This window comes from Corella eumyota, chromosome 4 (assembly GCF_963082875.1).
Source record: "Corella eumyota chromosome 4, kaCorEumy4.1, whole genome shotgun sequence".
Classification (NCBI taxonomy): domain Eukaryota; kingdom Metazoa; phylum Chordata; class Ascidiacea; order Phlebobranchia; family Corellidae; genus Corella; species Corella eumyota.
In genome coordinates, this window is record NC_137493.1 from 10,746,611 (window position 1) to 10,759,179 (window position 12,569).

Here is a 12,569-nt window from a genome sequence, read left to right on the forward strand (position 1 = left end):
TTCTAACAAATTAAGTTTATGTTGTTAATTTTGAAAGTTTACCGGTCAGAAACGGTTGATATTGGCTCACAAACACAAAGAGATTATTCCTATTTTCAATCTCGATATCTCAAATACTACTTGACCAATTTTAAAAATAATGGTATCCTTTCGCAATTTGGAAAGATTCCAATTTAATTAAAAAATAAACCCTGCGACGACATAATCCCTTTAAGACCAGGTTGGGGTAACAAAGATTTAACAAATTTTTTAGTCTTATTTCCACATCAAGATTAAACTTAATAAAAAAAACTTAAAAAAGCCTATTAATCATTCAATTTTTGGTTTATATAGTATATATTGTTAAATATCCTTGGTTATTTGTTGTTAAGGATTCCAGCCACCCAACTAAGCCAGCAAGCAGTAAAACTCAAATGGGTCCAGTTCATATTACAATGGAGTCTGAACCCGCATCTGTTGGTAAGTTTTTAGTTTTGCCATTTTTCAGATTAAAGTTTTTAATTCCTCCTTAAATTTTCTGTAACAACTTAATTATTAAATACAATTATGTGGAGTATATTTTTTTTCAAACACCCTTGCTTGGCGCTATACCCAAAGAAACAATAAGCAAATTTATTATTATGCAATTGTAAATCAATAATTCCTTAAACTGCCACAGTCAAATTGGGACTTGTAACAACTACCATTACTCTATGTTCAGGATATATTTAGCATTAAGCTTTTGGCATCAAAAATAATTATATAATGGCCAGAACACTTTTACACTACATGGGGTTCTGGTTTCAATTCCCAGTGATCTCATGCTGTAGTTCCCTTGAGTAGAGCACTATAAAAGGTATAAACTCCTGCTAAGACATCACCTAATAAGCAGCTTAATTATTGAGAAATTATAATTTATAATATCCCAAACTGCCACAGGCAACTCGAGGATTGGTTTAGGTAACTGTTGTTACTCTGTGTTTAGGTAGCGCATTTGACCTTTTCATATCAAGTATAAAGATATATATATGCCTATACAAAAAACTGTGTATTTTTATAAACAAAGTTTAAATTTAAGAAAATGATGAGTTTTCTGGTGAACTTGACCCAGAAACATTTCGAGAATGCAAGGAAAGACTTCGTCCCGTTAAGCGAGCTCTCAAACAACTTGATCGGCCACCGGCAGCATCAGAGGGCAACCAAGAACAAGTAAAAAATGACCATACGCGAAAATGTTTGTTACAGATAGGAGATCGTGTTATTTCTTGCTTAAGAGAACTTCATGACCCTGAAGCAATTAAAGTTTTAAGAAAGTAAGTTTTTTAACTGGTTGGTTTTGTTTTAAAAAACTTTATTTGTCAAGTTGTTTTTTAAATAAATTTGGCCTTTCAATGTTTACAATATATTGTATTTCTTTTTTTTAGAAATTTGTGGATTTTTGTCTCCAAATTTACTGAACATAATGCAGAAAAGTTACACAAACTTTATAAGCTTGCTAATAAAAAGAGAGATCATGAAAGAAAGGAAAAACAGGAGGTAAGAATATCTTTTATTAAAGATTTTAACCACTACGAATATATTTTAAATTGACTGTGATTTTTAGAAACATGGCAACAAACCTAGCACTAACACAACAGAAAATGTAAAGAAAGAAATTTCCACTGTAAAATCCCCCACTGAAAAAAACAAAGACGTTAAAAAATCTAGAAAAATACAACACAAGGTACAGCACAAAAAATTTTCGACCTACTTTTTATTAGCATTGTAGGTGAAAAGTTTGTATAACTTATAAAGCATTTTCTATTTTTCTATTTAAATTTAGTCAAGTGGCAGACGTTCTAACTCACCTAATGAAAACAAAAAAGCTAATATGCAAACCAGTTTGTCCCCTAAAAATAAGGATAGAAATCGTCGAAGTGAACAACAAAATCCCACTGACTCCAAACACAGCGAAAGGTTAATCTTAATTTTTTTTTAAATGTGAGAAATAGTTTTTTAAGGATTTTTTAATTTAAGACATCTAGAAAATTATTTATAACCTTATTAAATTAAAATGTAATTTTTTTTTGGTAAGGCTATATTTTTTTTGCCAGCTCATATATGTCTTATTATATATCTATTAAATGTCTTGTATTTATTTTTAAAGCTTAAATCACTTGGGTCAAATATTGTGATACCTTAGAACTGAAGTTAATTTGTTTTTTTTGTTTAATATTTGTATATATATATATACAGATTTCATAAAACAATCCACAGTGAGAAAGTAATAGTGGGGCAGAGTTCTAACTTAGATTTGTATCATATCAGTTCAAGAATAAATAAAACTGAGCAGCGATTTATCAATAATAAAGAATTGGGGCAGGGAGATTATCAAAACAAAAGACCCAATTTTCAACACAGATATAAATATAACAGAGAAGAAATAGTTTTACCTAGTAAGGTCAATTTGCAGCATTATGGTCCTGCAGGTGACAGGCCTTACAATTCCTATTCTAAGAACTATCGGCCTGAAATGCAAAGAGATAGATATCAAAGATATTGCCAAGAGCAGAATTATATGTTTCAACGCATGGGGCCAAGAGTTCAGGGACCTAGATTTAACAATGAATTCTCAGAGTGTTTTGACCGAAACTTTTATAACCACAAAGGACCTTTATTAAAAAAGTGGTCGCCCAAAATACCAGGACGATCATGTATTTGGTGGAGTAAAGACCCTTATATGTGATTAATTATTGCTAACAGTGTTTTTTCTTTTATTTGTTTGCGATCATGTTTATTCATTAAATTATTCAATAGTCAGATAATTTATTTTAAGAAAAGAATGTTTTGGGAAAATAGGTAAATATAAAACAGGTTATATTTACTAAAAAATTCCAAATATTAAAACTGTAGTTAAAAAATAAATGTAATTTAAAAAAATCATTCATCATATAAGCAAGATAAAAAGTCATCTAAAAGGGTAAGTATTTAAGTTACCAAATAAATAATGCCTTAACAAAATACCATTAATTAAAAGCATTCGATATAATTTTTGGACTCGTCTTCAGACAGCACCACCATAATTATATATACTTTTGGGATTAATAAAATCTAAACATCCTTTTATTGTAAAACTTTTTAAAATAGATTTTTTATGTAAATAATAAATAATTGAATACTTTTCTTTAGAAATCCAACCCAAGGTCATCGGCCCCGAATTGCTTCACCCTCCCGACATTTCGATGATAACCCGCGTTACATGCATAACAACAAACTTGATGAATGGGGTGATATGTGGAGAAGAGGGGGTAGATCCCCCAATGAATATCGACCTCGAAGGTCAAACTTTGATGATCCAAGAAACCCCCCACGGGGACGAAGTCCTTCGGAGCGCATGTATCCTAGAGAAATAGATTACGATAGACACTCGAGGGACTACAGAATGTCTCCACAAAGACATAGGCCCCCGGATCATTACGGGGGAAGATGGGGCCACCATTCACCACCCCATACTGATTTTCCTGGAAATATTGATCGAGATGGAAGACATCCTAGGGGCTACCCTTTTCACCCACCTTCACGAAGCCCCCCAGGTAGATCACCTCCAGGTGATTACAGAATGAGTCATCATCGTAGAAGATACCCACCAACTGACCATTACTCCTATGAGGGTAGACCTCGGCACTATTACCAAGACTCTCCTGTTAGAGGATCTCCCGCCACATACAGTCCCCCATCTGATAACATGGGCGAGTCTTTGCGAAGGACAGAAAAAACTTGACCGAAATTTATTTTTTTACATTTCAAGAGCAAATCTTGTATTACTATCTATCTTAAGCAAGATCACAATAAGAAACACTGTTAAAGTTAAATCAGTTATAAAGGATCAACAAGTAAGTTATTTAATTATGAAATAATTTCATTTTTCCAAAGGAAACAACAATCATTACATATGTAAAGTGGGATTTTGTATGTAGTGAAGGCCTTATTTTGAAATTAATAATTCACAATATTATGGGACTAAATTTTTTTAAATTATACTGTACTTGTCTGTTTTGTTTAAAAGGAAGATTTTGTGATAGCAATCGTTTTAGTTTTGCCAAATCACGTGCTGCTTTTTTCTACATAAGATGCCTTTTGCGTCGCTTTCGTTTGACAAAAGGCTTTTAGGTTTATTTCTTTAAACATTGTTTTTTCTTTAATTTAAGAAAAATAAATACAACATTGCCCTCTTTTATTACTTTGTGCCTTAAAAAAAAAAGAATTCGCAACAGTAATCCAAAGTATATGTATTAACACAAGTATGTTAACACGTGACTGGAAGTAAAATTAAGAGATCATGAATTTTTAAAAGTGCATTGCAGGTATAGAAAAAAACCTGATTATTTTTAATTTCGAAAATTACTACATAGAAAACTACAAATTTAAACGGAATTCCATTTTACTAATAATAAGACATTTTTATGCGCAAACTGTTTTTGTGATGCGTTTTTAAAAAGAGATACGTTTAAAATAAAAAATTTTGTTATCTTAACATTATTACGTCATAGAACACATTGTAACATGAATGAAAATTGAGAAATAATTTTAATAATCAACATTCATGCGACCGCCCATTTTGATCTTCAAAATCAGAAAAATAATGTAAATGTCCGGTTGAATCAGTTAAACTACTTGTGTTTATATAGATACTTTAAGATTGACACCTTGATAAAGATATAAAATTAAATCAGGTTATGGTAAAAACATACACGTGTTGGGCGGACAATATAGTAACAACTAGATAGTTAAAGCAAATTGCAATATTTTTATTAACACAGTGTCCTATATACACTTAAATGTCTGTAACTGCACTAGAGGATTGTGCAGGTGGAAGCGGGGCGCGCCTCCTCCCCGGATAAGGTGGAGGTGTGGGAACGGGTGTTGCTGTTGGTAACGTGGCCTGACTGTTTAAATTTTTGTTGCTATCTTCGTCATTTTTGCTGACAACTGCGTCTCTGTATGATGGTGGTTTTGTGCTTCGCCGTTTAATATTCAAGCGGTGGAGCGTTACGACGTGGCTCGCGTGCGACACCATGTGGCGAGAATTATTTTGTACTGAATTACTTGTAATGGCGCTGTAAGGTGGCGGTGCATCCATAATCAAGCCTGGGTTGCAATAACCACCACTTGAGCCCGGTAGTTCAAATCCAGCTTCAGAAATGTCCCGTTCACTTGTGTGGTTGCGTGATGCGTTGGACCATCGACTTCTCGGGTAAATCCAGCAAAAAAATATACCAAGCACTGATCCAGCAATACCTAAATCATATTAACATGGATTAAGATCAATGCGTAGATTAATAAATAATCGATGTTTTATGACAACTGATTGACCTTGTTTTTAATTTATCGACGATTACGTTAAGTACGATAATATGTTAGCCTTCCGGCCACTAATTATTTGCAGTGAATGTGGCATGTCACATTAAATTACTTGTAATAATTTGAACTATAAGTAAAGTTTGTAATTATATTTAAACCATAAACAAATCGATCACCTTAAAAATGTAAAAAAGGGAAACTTTTAATTTACCTAAAAAAAGTAGCGTAAAACCGGGCACTGATATAACTTGAAGATTTGTAATTTCCCCGAATGCATCTGTGTATTCGATAAGCAAGTATATGAGAATAAGTCCAGCTCCAGATGCAATACTAAGAACACCGAATGTACAGCACCCGTTTGCCAATTTTCGAGGTATTCCATTGTTTTGAGATATTTCCACACTAATACCGCCTTGCTGTCGAGGCCTATTTGGTGTCGCGATTTCATTACTGCTAGAATTAGGAATGTCATTTACTTCTACCTGTGCATTTCGTTCAGTAACATTTACGCCTACCGGAGCGTTATAAGTCGAAATCCTAATTTCTAAATCGTCAGATGTTAACGTACACCGGTTGTTGTTGTTCATATTGTTCGAGTCTGACACCATTTTGGCTTAAAAGCCACTTACTGACTTTTAATTTTAAGACAATTGTACTTCGCTTGACTAGTTTTGTTGTTTTGGTCACTGCGCCGATTGTTATTTATCTTCGCTTACCCGCTGAGAAAATAGTTGCTGGTTTTATTTTAAAAAGCTTGGAATGAAGAGAAGTCGTTGTCCATGTGGCTATTAGCGACAGCTCCAGTTTAGGAAATGACCCAAATTAAAACAGCAATTCAATGGTTGTTGGTCTGGTGATGGTATAGCTTTACGACAATAAACAGCCTGGCTTTCTATTTGTTTAGGTTCCACAAATCGTACTATACTTTTGGGCCCATGTGTTTGACTTCTGTATTGGCAATCAATTATTCAAAATAGTAAACACAACGAGGTTCAAATAACCTGTAATACAAACATAAGTCTAAATTATTCATTTTACAGGCAACCCAAACTATCCTAAAAAAACAGTTTTAATCTCGTTTTCATAGTGTTAATACAATTGGATACATAACTAGCATAAGTAACTTTTAAGAAATTAACACAATACAAATAGACACCGTATACCCTTTACACTGACCTAATAAAATGTTGTTTTTTTTATAATAGTAACGCTATACCAATATAACATAACACACTAGCTTTTATTGGTGCTAATCCAAATTTACTGAAGCGAAAACCTAATAATGATCGACTATAAATTCGTACAATGGCTGTAACATCTTTATTCACCGAATCTTAAATTTACTCTGCTAAACCGGTTAAATATTTTTAACAAGTGTTTGCTGCTTTGTTGTTTTTTGACTTTAACAAAACTAGAAAATTCTTAAAGCATGAATCATTTAGCCCAAGCCTCATATTTCTTAAAACATGAAATTTTGTGTAATTTTAAATTTAAACTTATTGACAGACTGGTTAACTAATGGAGTTTTTACAACCGCCTTTATTTCTATAAACTCTTAAATATACACGCACCTTTTAAAGTCAATTCATGTTAAAGCGAACTACGGAATTGAATAAGGTTAAGATTTTTTCTTTTAGACCAAATACCTTATGTTACGTTTTGCTTAACAAGATTTTTGTCCTATGGGGAAAGATATCGAACTAAAGAGTTCGACCCAAACAGCTTGCTATTGTTACGAAATAGAGATTTTAATTAAGACTTGCGCATACCTTATTGCGTTTGACATAAATTAAACAGAAAATTTATTTATGGAAGTATATTATCTTAATTATATTCACGCCTTTATTGATTTTTAAATTTTGACTATCTATAACATTCTATAGTAAGGAATTCTAACACATAAGAATTGCTAAAAAAAAATTTTTTTAATTTCACCTTTTTACCGTAAGTTTGTTTTATTGATTCACGGGTAAACATTAAACTAACTATTAGCTTTTAATATGGCTTTAAAATGAAAATGCTTTCTGAACGATTTTAAATAAATGACTTCTATTCTATACGTGCAACAACTTTATTTTCTTTTAACATCACGTATTTTATTTGTATTTTTAATAAAGGGCCCCTTCTTATATGATATTAAATATCGGGGCTTATTTAAACAAAAAACTGGTACTTTCTTTATGGGTGTCATCTGATTAAATATCATAAATACGTCACCCTAAAATATATATATACGCATTTGACCTTTGAGTTAAAAGTCATAAACCTAACATATTACTAAGTCTCTCAACAGCTCAAGGTTACTAATATATAAAATTTTTCTAGTGCTTATTACTAAACCTAAACTGTTCATGTAATTAACAAATCTCAACAAGTGAAGTAACTTTATCGCTAAAGGTTAGTTATACAATGAAGTGACAAATAACATACACACCTACTTAAGGTTACTGAAATCGTGAATCATTTATTTTTCTCTATTTACTAAATTAACCAATATAGCTTTGCGAGCTCATTTTTTTATGCGATAGGGTAAGCACTTAGGCGGTTGACTTTTGCGGTCGAGCGGGAGTCATTTTTGTTTATTAAAAATACGCCTTGTCATATCTGAATTACTAATTTTTCCAAATTTGTAAACATGAATAAGTTAATTTACAATTAAAGAACTTTTAATAAAATATAAAATAAAACATTTATTTCAAAAAAAAATACAATACTACAAACTCTAAATTTTTTCCTCTTCTTTTAAATATTTTGAGTATTTTGGAAGCATGTGTTCAGGGGGTAGGCTACCTGAAACTGTCACAACGCTAACATAACTTGGTAACGGTTCATCGACAGTTTGATTTTCTAGCGGAGCATAATTTCCCTCAATTTCAACAACAGAGGGCGCTAATTCGCTTGAATGAGGATAAACTTCATAATAGTTAGGGGGGTTTTCTGTTGTTTGCAACAAGTTTGGGTTATCCGAAATTCTGTAAATTACTCCTGCGAGTCGACGAATCTGCCGGTTACTTAATTCACGGCGTCTTGCGGTCACAGATGGTCCCATCTCTTCAAGATGAAGATTGTGTAATCTATCTTTGCAATACCACTCTCCTACAATGGTTACAGAAACCCCTAAACACATTCTATATTGTGGTTTTCACGAACATTAAAAAAACAAAATTGTATGAAATTAGCATAAGCCTGTTTAATGTACTGAACAAGCAAAATAAAACAGTATTTTTATATCTTTATCCTTGATTTGCGAAAACCATTTTCACACTTTTGTTACACATTTTTTTTAGGGTAACTTTAGTTACCCCGACCACAAATTAATTTGACTTTTTTAGTTTTGATTGTCCAGTAATTAACCTGCAAAATATATTTTTGGCTTGGCGTTAATTTGTAACGCTTTAAGCGCTTCATCTAAGGGCTCTAAGACATGGGGGCATTGGGGATCGAACAAACGACTTTCCATTGTAAACGAATGTTTTTTTAACCACGCATCCGGTAAATTTTAAAATAGAAATACAGAAATGATAATCGCAACTAAAAAAATTGTAAGGTTTTACCAATTTGTTTATGTGTTACTTACCTATAATTACTAGCACTAAAGCGGGCACAAGCAACATAGTGAAATCTAACGACGAGAAGTAAAGAATCAAGCAAGCACTGCCAACAGCTGATAATATTATACCAAAAAGACAACATCCCATAAATTTTTTATTTTTGCATGTTTTTCTAATTTTTTTCCAAATTGATTGACTGGCGTCGACGTCATCGTTGTTGCGGTCACGTGATGGACGTGTTCTACGATCCGTGGAAACACTGCTCTCTGTTAAATTGCTTACAGTACCAGCTAAAATATCCATTTAAACTTTAAATGCTTTAACTTTTGTTGCTGTCAGTTTTCAAATTTGCAATTTTTTAAAAAGGTAAACACAAAAAATTTTAGACAATAGTGTTCATAAAAAATTGCAAACTATTTTCAAAAAACAAACAGTCCCTAAATATTAATTTAACAAAAATCCCTGAAAAATTTCCGTTGGTTAATTTTAAACTACCATCAAACAAACTTGATAATACACCTATTTTTATAGCCAAAAAATAATACATATTCATCGTACTTGATCTTTTTTTGTACTGAATAAACAGGTTAATATGCAATGATTCAGAACACTTTTTAAACGCTTTTTACCAACTTGCCTAAACAGTGAATCAAATTACCTAAACAAGTTGTCTGGGCATTAAGTCGTTGCGTAACAAGTAACAACTTAAGCCATAGAAACGTCATAGACCTTTTTATTTTTAACTCGAATCGTAATATTTCTGTCGCATCATTGCATGTTTAGGTTTTATAAAAACTAAAATATAATGTAACGTCGTATATATTTTGGGTTATTATAGTTATAGAGGCTTATCTATTCTGGAATCTTAAATTTCAAACTTTCGTGATTTGATTATTATATATTTACAATTAATCTTCTTTTCCTTTTAGCCGCGTATTTTAATCAAAACGATTTTTCAAGTATGTAAACGTAATACTAGGAAAGCCTAATTGAGAACACACGGTTTGCAATCTTGCTACTTTTGTACTTAACCCTGCGAAGTCGCTGAACCTTTTTACTTAACAATTGTGTGTAAGTTGCATTCTTTTAAAGCAAGTTGAGCGTATCAAACAATTTTTTCTGCGTTAGTAATGCAAAATTCACAATTATGACCAGCGGCAATAGAAATACATTAATATTTACGATAAGAGTTTACTACATATAAAAAAAATCATTGAAAGCTAAATTGTAACTTATAACCCCTAGCATAAAAAAAACTTCTACTGTAACTAAAATATCGCAGCTTTTTATAGATTCTTAACTCAGTCAAATATTTTAAGTAGAAAGCATACGTTACAAACATATTTTATGACTGTTATATTAACATTGTAATATCTAAAGGTGCTTTTAATTTAACTGCAAAAAATCTCTTTGATAAAAGCACAGTGTCAACTGATCAACTTTTTATTGCCATTTTATGACATGACATAAAATTTTAATGTTCGCTTTATAGTAATATAAAAAAATATTTATTTTTGTATTTACTTGTCAAAAGCTTATTTGTTAGCTAAATGTTAGGTGTTAGATTTAAAATTTATTTTTTGTAAGTTACTTTAATTGGGTAATTATATTTATTTTTTTAATTGGTTTTATGTCAGGGTAAAATTTGATTTTATCACCGCCAAATGTAGTCTTTAAAAATATATTTTTAAAGTTTTAAATGTGTACGATCGAACCACTAAATAAGAAAAATCAAGTACAAAAATAATATTTTTAGAATTGCTACGATAAAAAAACATAATTAAAACAGTGTAAATAAGCTTTAAGTCAAACAAGTATTCAATACTGTAAAATTAGAAAAAAAAATTTGAATCGGGTTACGTAATATAGTATAATGTGTTTATAACGGTTAACTTTATACCATTTAAATTTTTATGACGTCACAATTTTGTAGCCTGCTCGGGTAACATTAAACTCGCGCGTTTTTCTGCGTTTGTTTTTTGCTGTGCTTCGTCATCAAGAATGATGTAGTTGAGGGGTGATTCCACCCCCTCCTTAACAGCTTGCTCACGTTGAAACTGCGTCGGCGGGTTGTCTTGTTTTGTGAACGTAAAAAAGGCAGTACTTGTTTCGGGGTAGAGATTTTGCTCCGACGCTGGTGGGCGCGCACAAGCTGTAATGTCGTGCGTAGGAACGACGTTGCTACCTGGAAGCGATTTTTGATTGTTTTTCTCTGGTTTATGTTTCTTTTTTCTTTGACAAATCGGAAATAAACAACATTTTCGCTTTTTGGTTCCTAAAAAAGAGTTTATTGTTATTTATCAAAATAATGCATCCTGTTTTGTATATTTTAATCATAACTAAATTTTGTTGCAAAATTTTAAAAATGTATTCTCGTCAACGACATAGTCCAAAAAGATTTAAAATTAGAAGTATGACTTCATTTAATTGTCGTCGAATGTACAGCTACCACAACTATTTAAAATATATATTTTTTATTACGTTGAACAGAGATCGGGCGTGATATGTAATTAAGTTCTCAACTTGCTCAGAAAACTTAAATTGCTTTAAGCAAACTATATAAGGCTTTAATTCCTGGTTACAATAATATTTATATACAAATTGTTTAAATTAACAGTGTTTACCTTTTTCTGTGTTGTCATTTACATCATCTACATTTTTTGTACAACAACAGCCCATTTCTTAACTTAACTTAGCCTTAAACCATAACCTTCAAGAAATTAATCTAAAATGAAATAAGAAGTGGAAAAGTTGTTGTAACTTAGTGTTATATTGACTTACCTGAGTATTAACATATAAATGTATTTACTTTATTGAAATCTTATCCCTAAGACTTCGTTTTACATTAACAGGGTAATAACATTCTAACATCTGACTGTCTGAATAACAAGGCACTCATCTATAAGACTGTGAGTAAATATCGGCAGAACACTACATTAAAGAGGTGCTAACAAAACAAACCTAACTTAATACGGAAAGTTTTTATTTTGTACAAAATGTTAAGCTTAAACCAAAACGATTTTGAATTAGCCTGAAATAACAAAACTTAAATATGTGCGGTTACACCTGCTGGCTATCTGGAGATAAGAAAATGTACCAAACTTGTTATTATGCCAAGCGTAACCATCCAACCGAAACTTCTTTCACAAAGTTTCGGATATTGTTATCTAAACACTTTTATTGTCGTAAGGCCTGAATAATAATTACTGTAGATAATTTTCTGATAATTAAAGCTTTGCCTAGTTTAACATCTCTGATTATACATACAACTGTAATTAAAGAGAAATATACGCAAATATGGCTACATAAATGTTTTCAGCATTAATTCCTACATAGCCTATGGGAAGGATTTAGGTTAAAGGTACATTAAGTTTTATCGTTTGAGGTTTTGTACCTTAAAAATTTATTGTTAAATAGTATTTATCTTTTTCCACAAATTTTGCTTAGTACAAAATAATAAAATTCTGAAAAGCCTATTTTTGCTCATAATTTTTTAAAACTAAGTTGAATAAATAAAAAATATCAGCGACAAAATTATTATTTTTGCTCATTTTTAAAAAAATCACGGTGGTAATTTAGAAGAATCACAGTAATTTAATTTAGAAAAATCAAAAATCACGGTGGTAATTTTAACTTAATTGTTCTTGGCTAAAATTCAAGGTGGTCACGTGACAGACGGACTCAATAAAAACACATTTT

The 12,569-nt window shown here is 31.4% G+C and overlaps 4 protein-coding genes across 4 annotated transcripts in view; 1 reads left to right on the forward strand and 3 right to left on the reverse strand.

Moving 5' to 3' along the window:
- The window catches only part of LOC145750372 (ATP-dependent chromatin remodeler CHD1-like), a 25,935-nt gene extending 21,745 nt beyond the window's left edge, over positions 1 to 4,190 (forward strand). Inside the window, exons 31-36 of the mRNA XM_082566395.1 lie at positions 372 to 459; positions 1,058 to 1,292; positions 1,404 to 1,515; positions 1,583 to 1,702; positions 1,802 to 1,935; positions 3,148 to 4,190. Coding sequence (XP_082422521.1) covers positions 372 to 459; positions 1,058 to 1,292; positions 1,404 to 1,515; positions 1,583 to 1,702; positions 1,802 to 1,935; positions 3,148 to 3,739 — 1,281 coding nt within the window. The 3' untranslated portion in view covers positions 3,740 to 4,190. The remainder of the gene's footprint in view (positions 1 to 371; positions 460 to 1,057; positions 1,293 to 1,403; positions 1,516 to 1,582; positions 1,703 to 1,801; positions 1,936 to 3,147) is intronic.
- LOC145750374 (uncharacterized) lies at positions 4,176 to 6,513 on the reverse strand. The gene is made up of 2 exons (XM_082566397.1): positions 5,531 to 6,513; positions 4,176 to 5,256 (listed from the first exon to the last, which is right to left on the reverse strand). The coding sequence occupies exons 1-2, from the start codon at positions 5,925 to 5,927 to the stop codon at positions 4,793 to 4,795; spliced, it is 861 nt and encodes a 286-aa protein (XP_082422523.1). The 5' UTR covers positions 5,928 to 6,513; the 3' UTR covers positions 4,176 to 4,792.
- A 1,478-nt stretch (positions 6,514 to 7,991) lies between these two features.
- LOC145750555 (uncharacterized) lies at positions 7,992 to 9,234 on the reverse strand. Its single transcript, XM_082566622.1, has 2 exons — positions 8,897 to 9,234; positions 7,992 to 8,436 (listed from the first exon to the last, which is right to left on the reverse strand). The coding sequence occupies exons 1-2, from the start codon at positions 9,171 to 9,173 to the stop codon at positions 8,042 to 8,044; spliced, it is 672 nt and encodes a 223-aa protein (XP_082422748.1). The 5' UTR covers positions 9,174 to 9,234; the 3' UTR covers positions 7,992 to 8,041.
- A 1,063-nt stretch (positions 9,235 to 10,297) lies between these two features.
- Positions 10,298 to 11,597, reverse strand: LOC145751126 (uncharacterized). Its single transcript, XM_082567216.1, has 2 exons — positions 11,495 to 11,597; positions 10,298 to 11,145 (listed from the first exon to the last, which is right to left on the reverse strand). The coding sequence occupies exons 1-2, from the start codon at positions 11,547 to 11,549 to the stop codon at positions 10,790 to 10,792; spliced, it is 411 nt and encodes a 136-aa protein (XP_082423342.1). The 5' UTR covers positions 11,550 to 11,597; the 3' UTR covers positions 10,298 to 10,789.
- Positions 11,598 to 12,569: the final 972 nt, after the last annotated feature.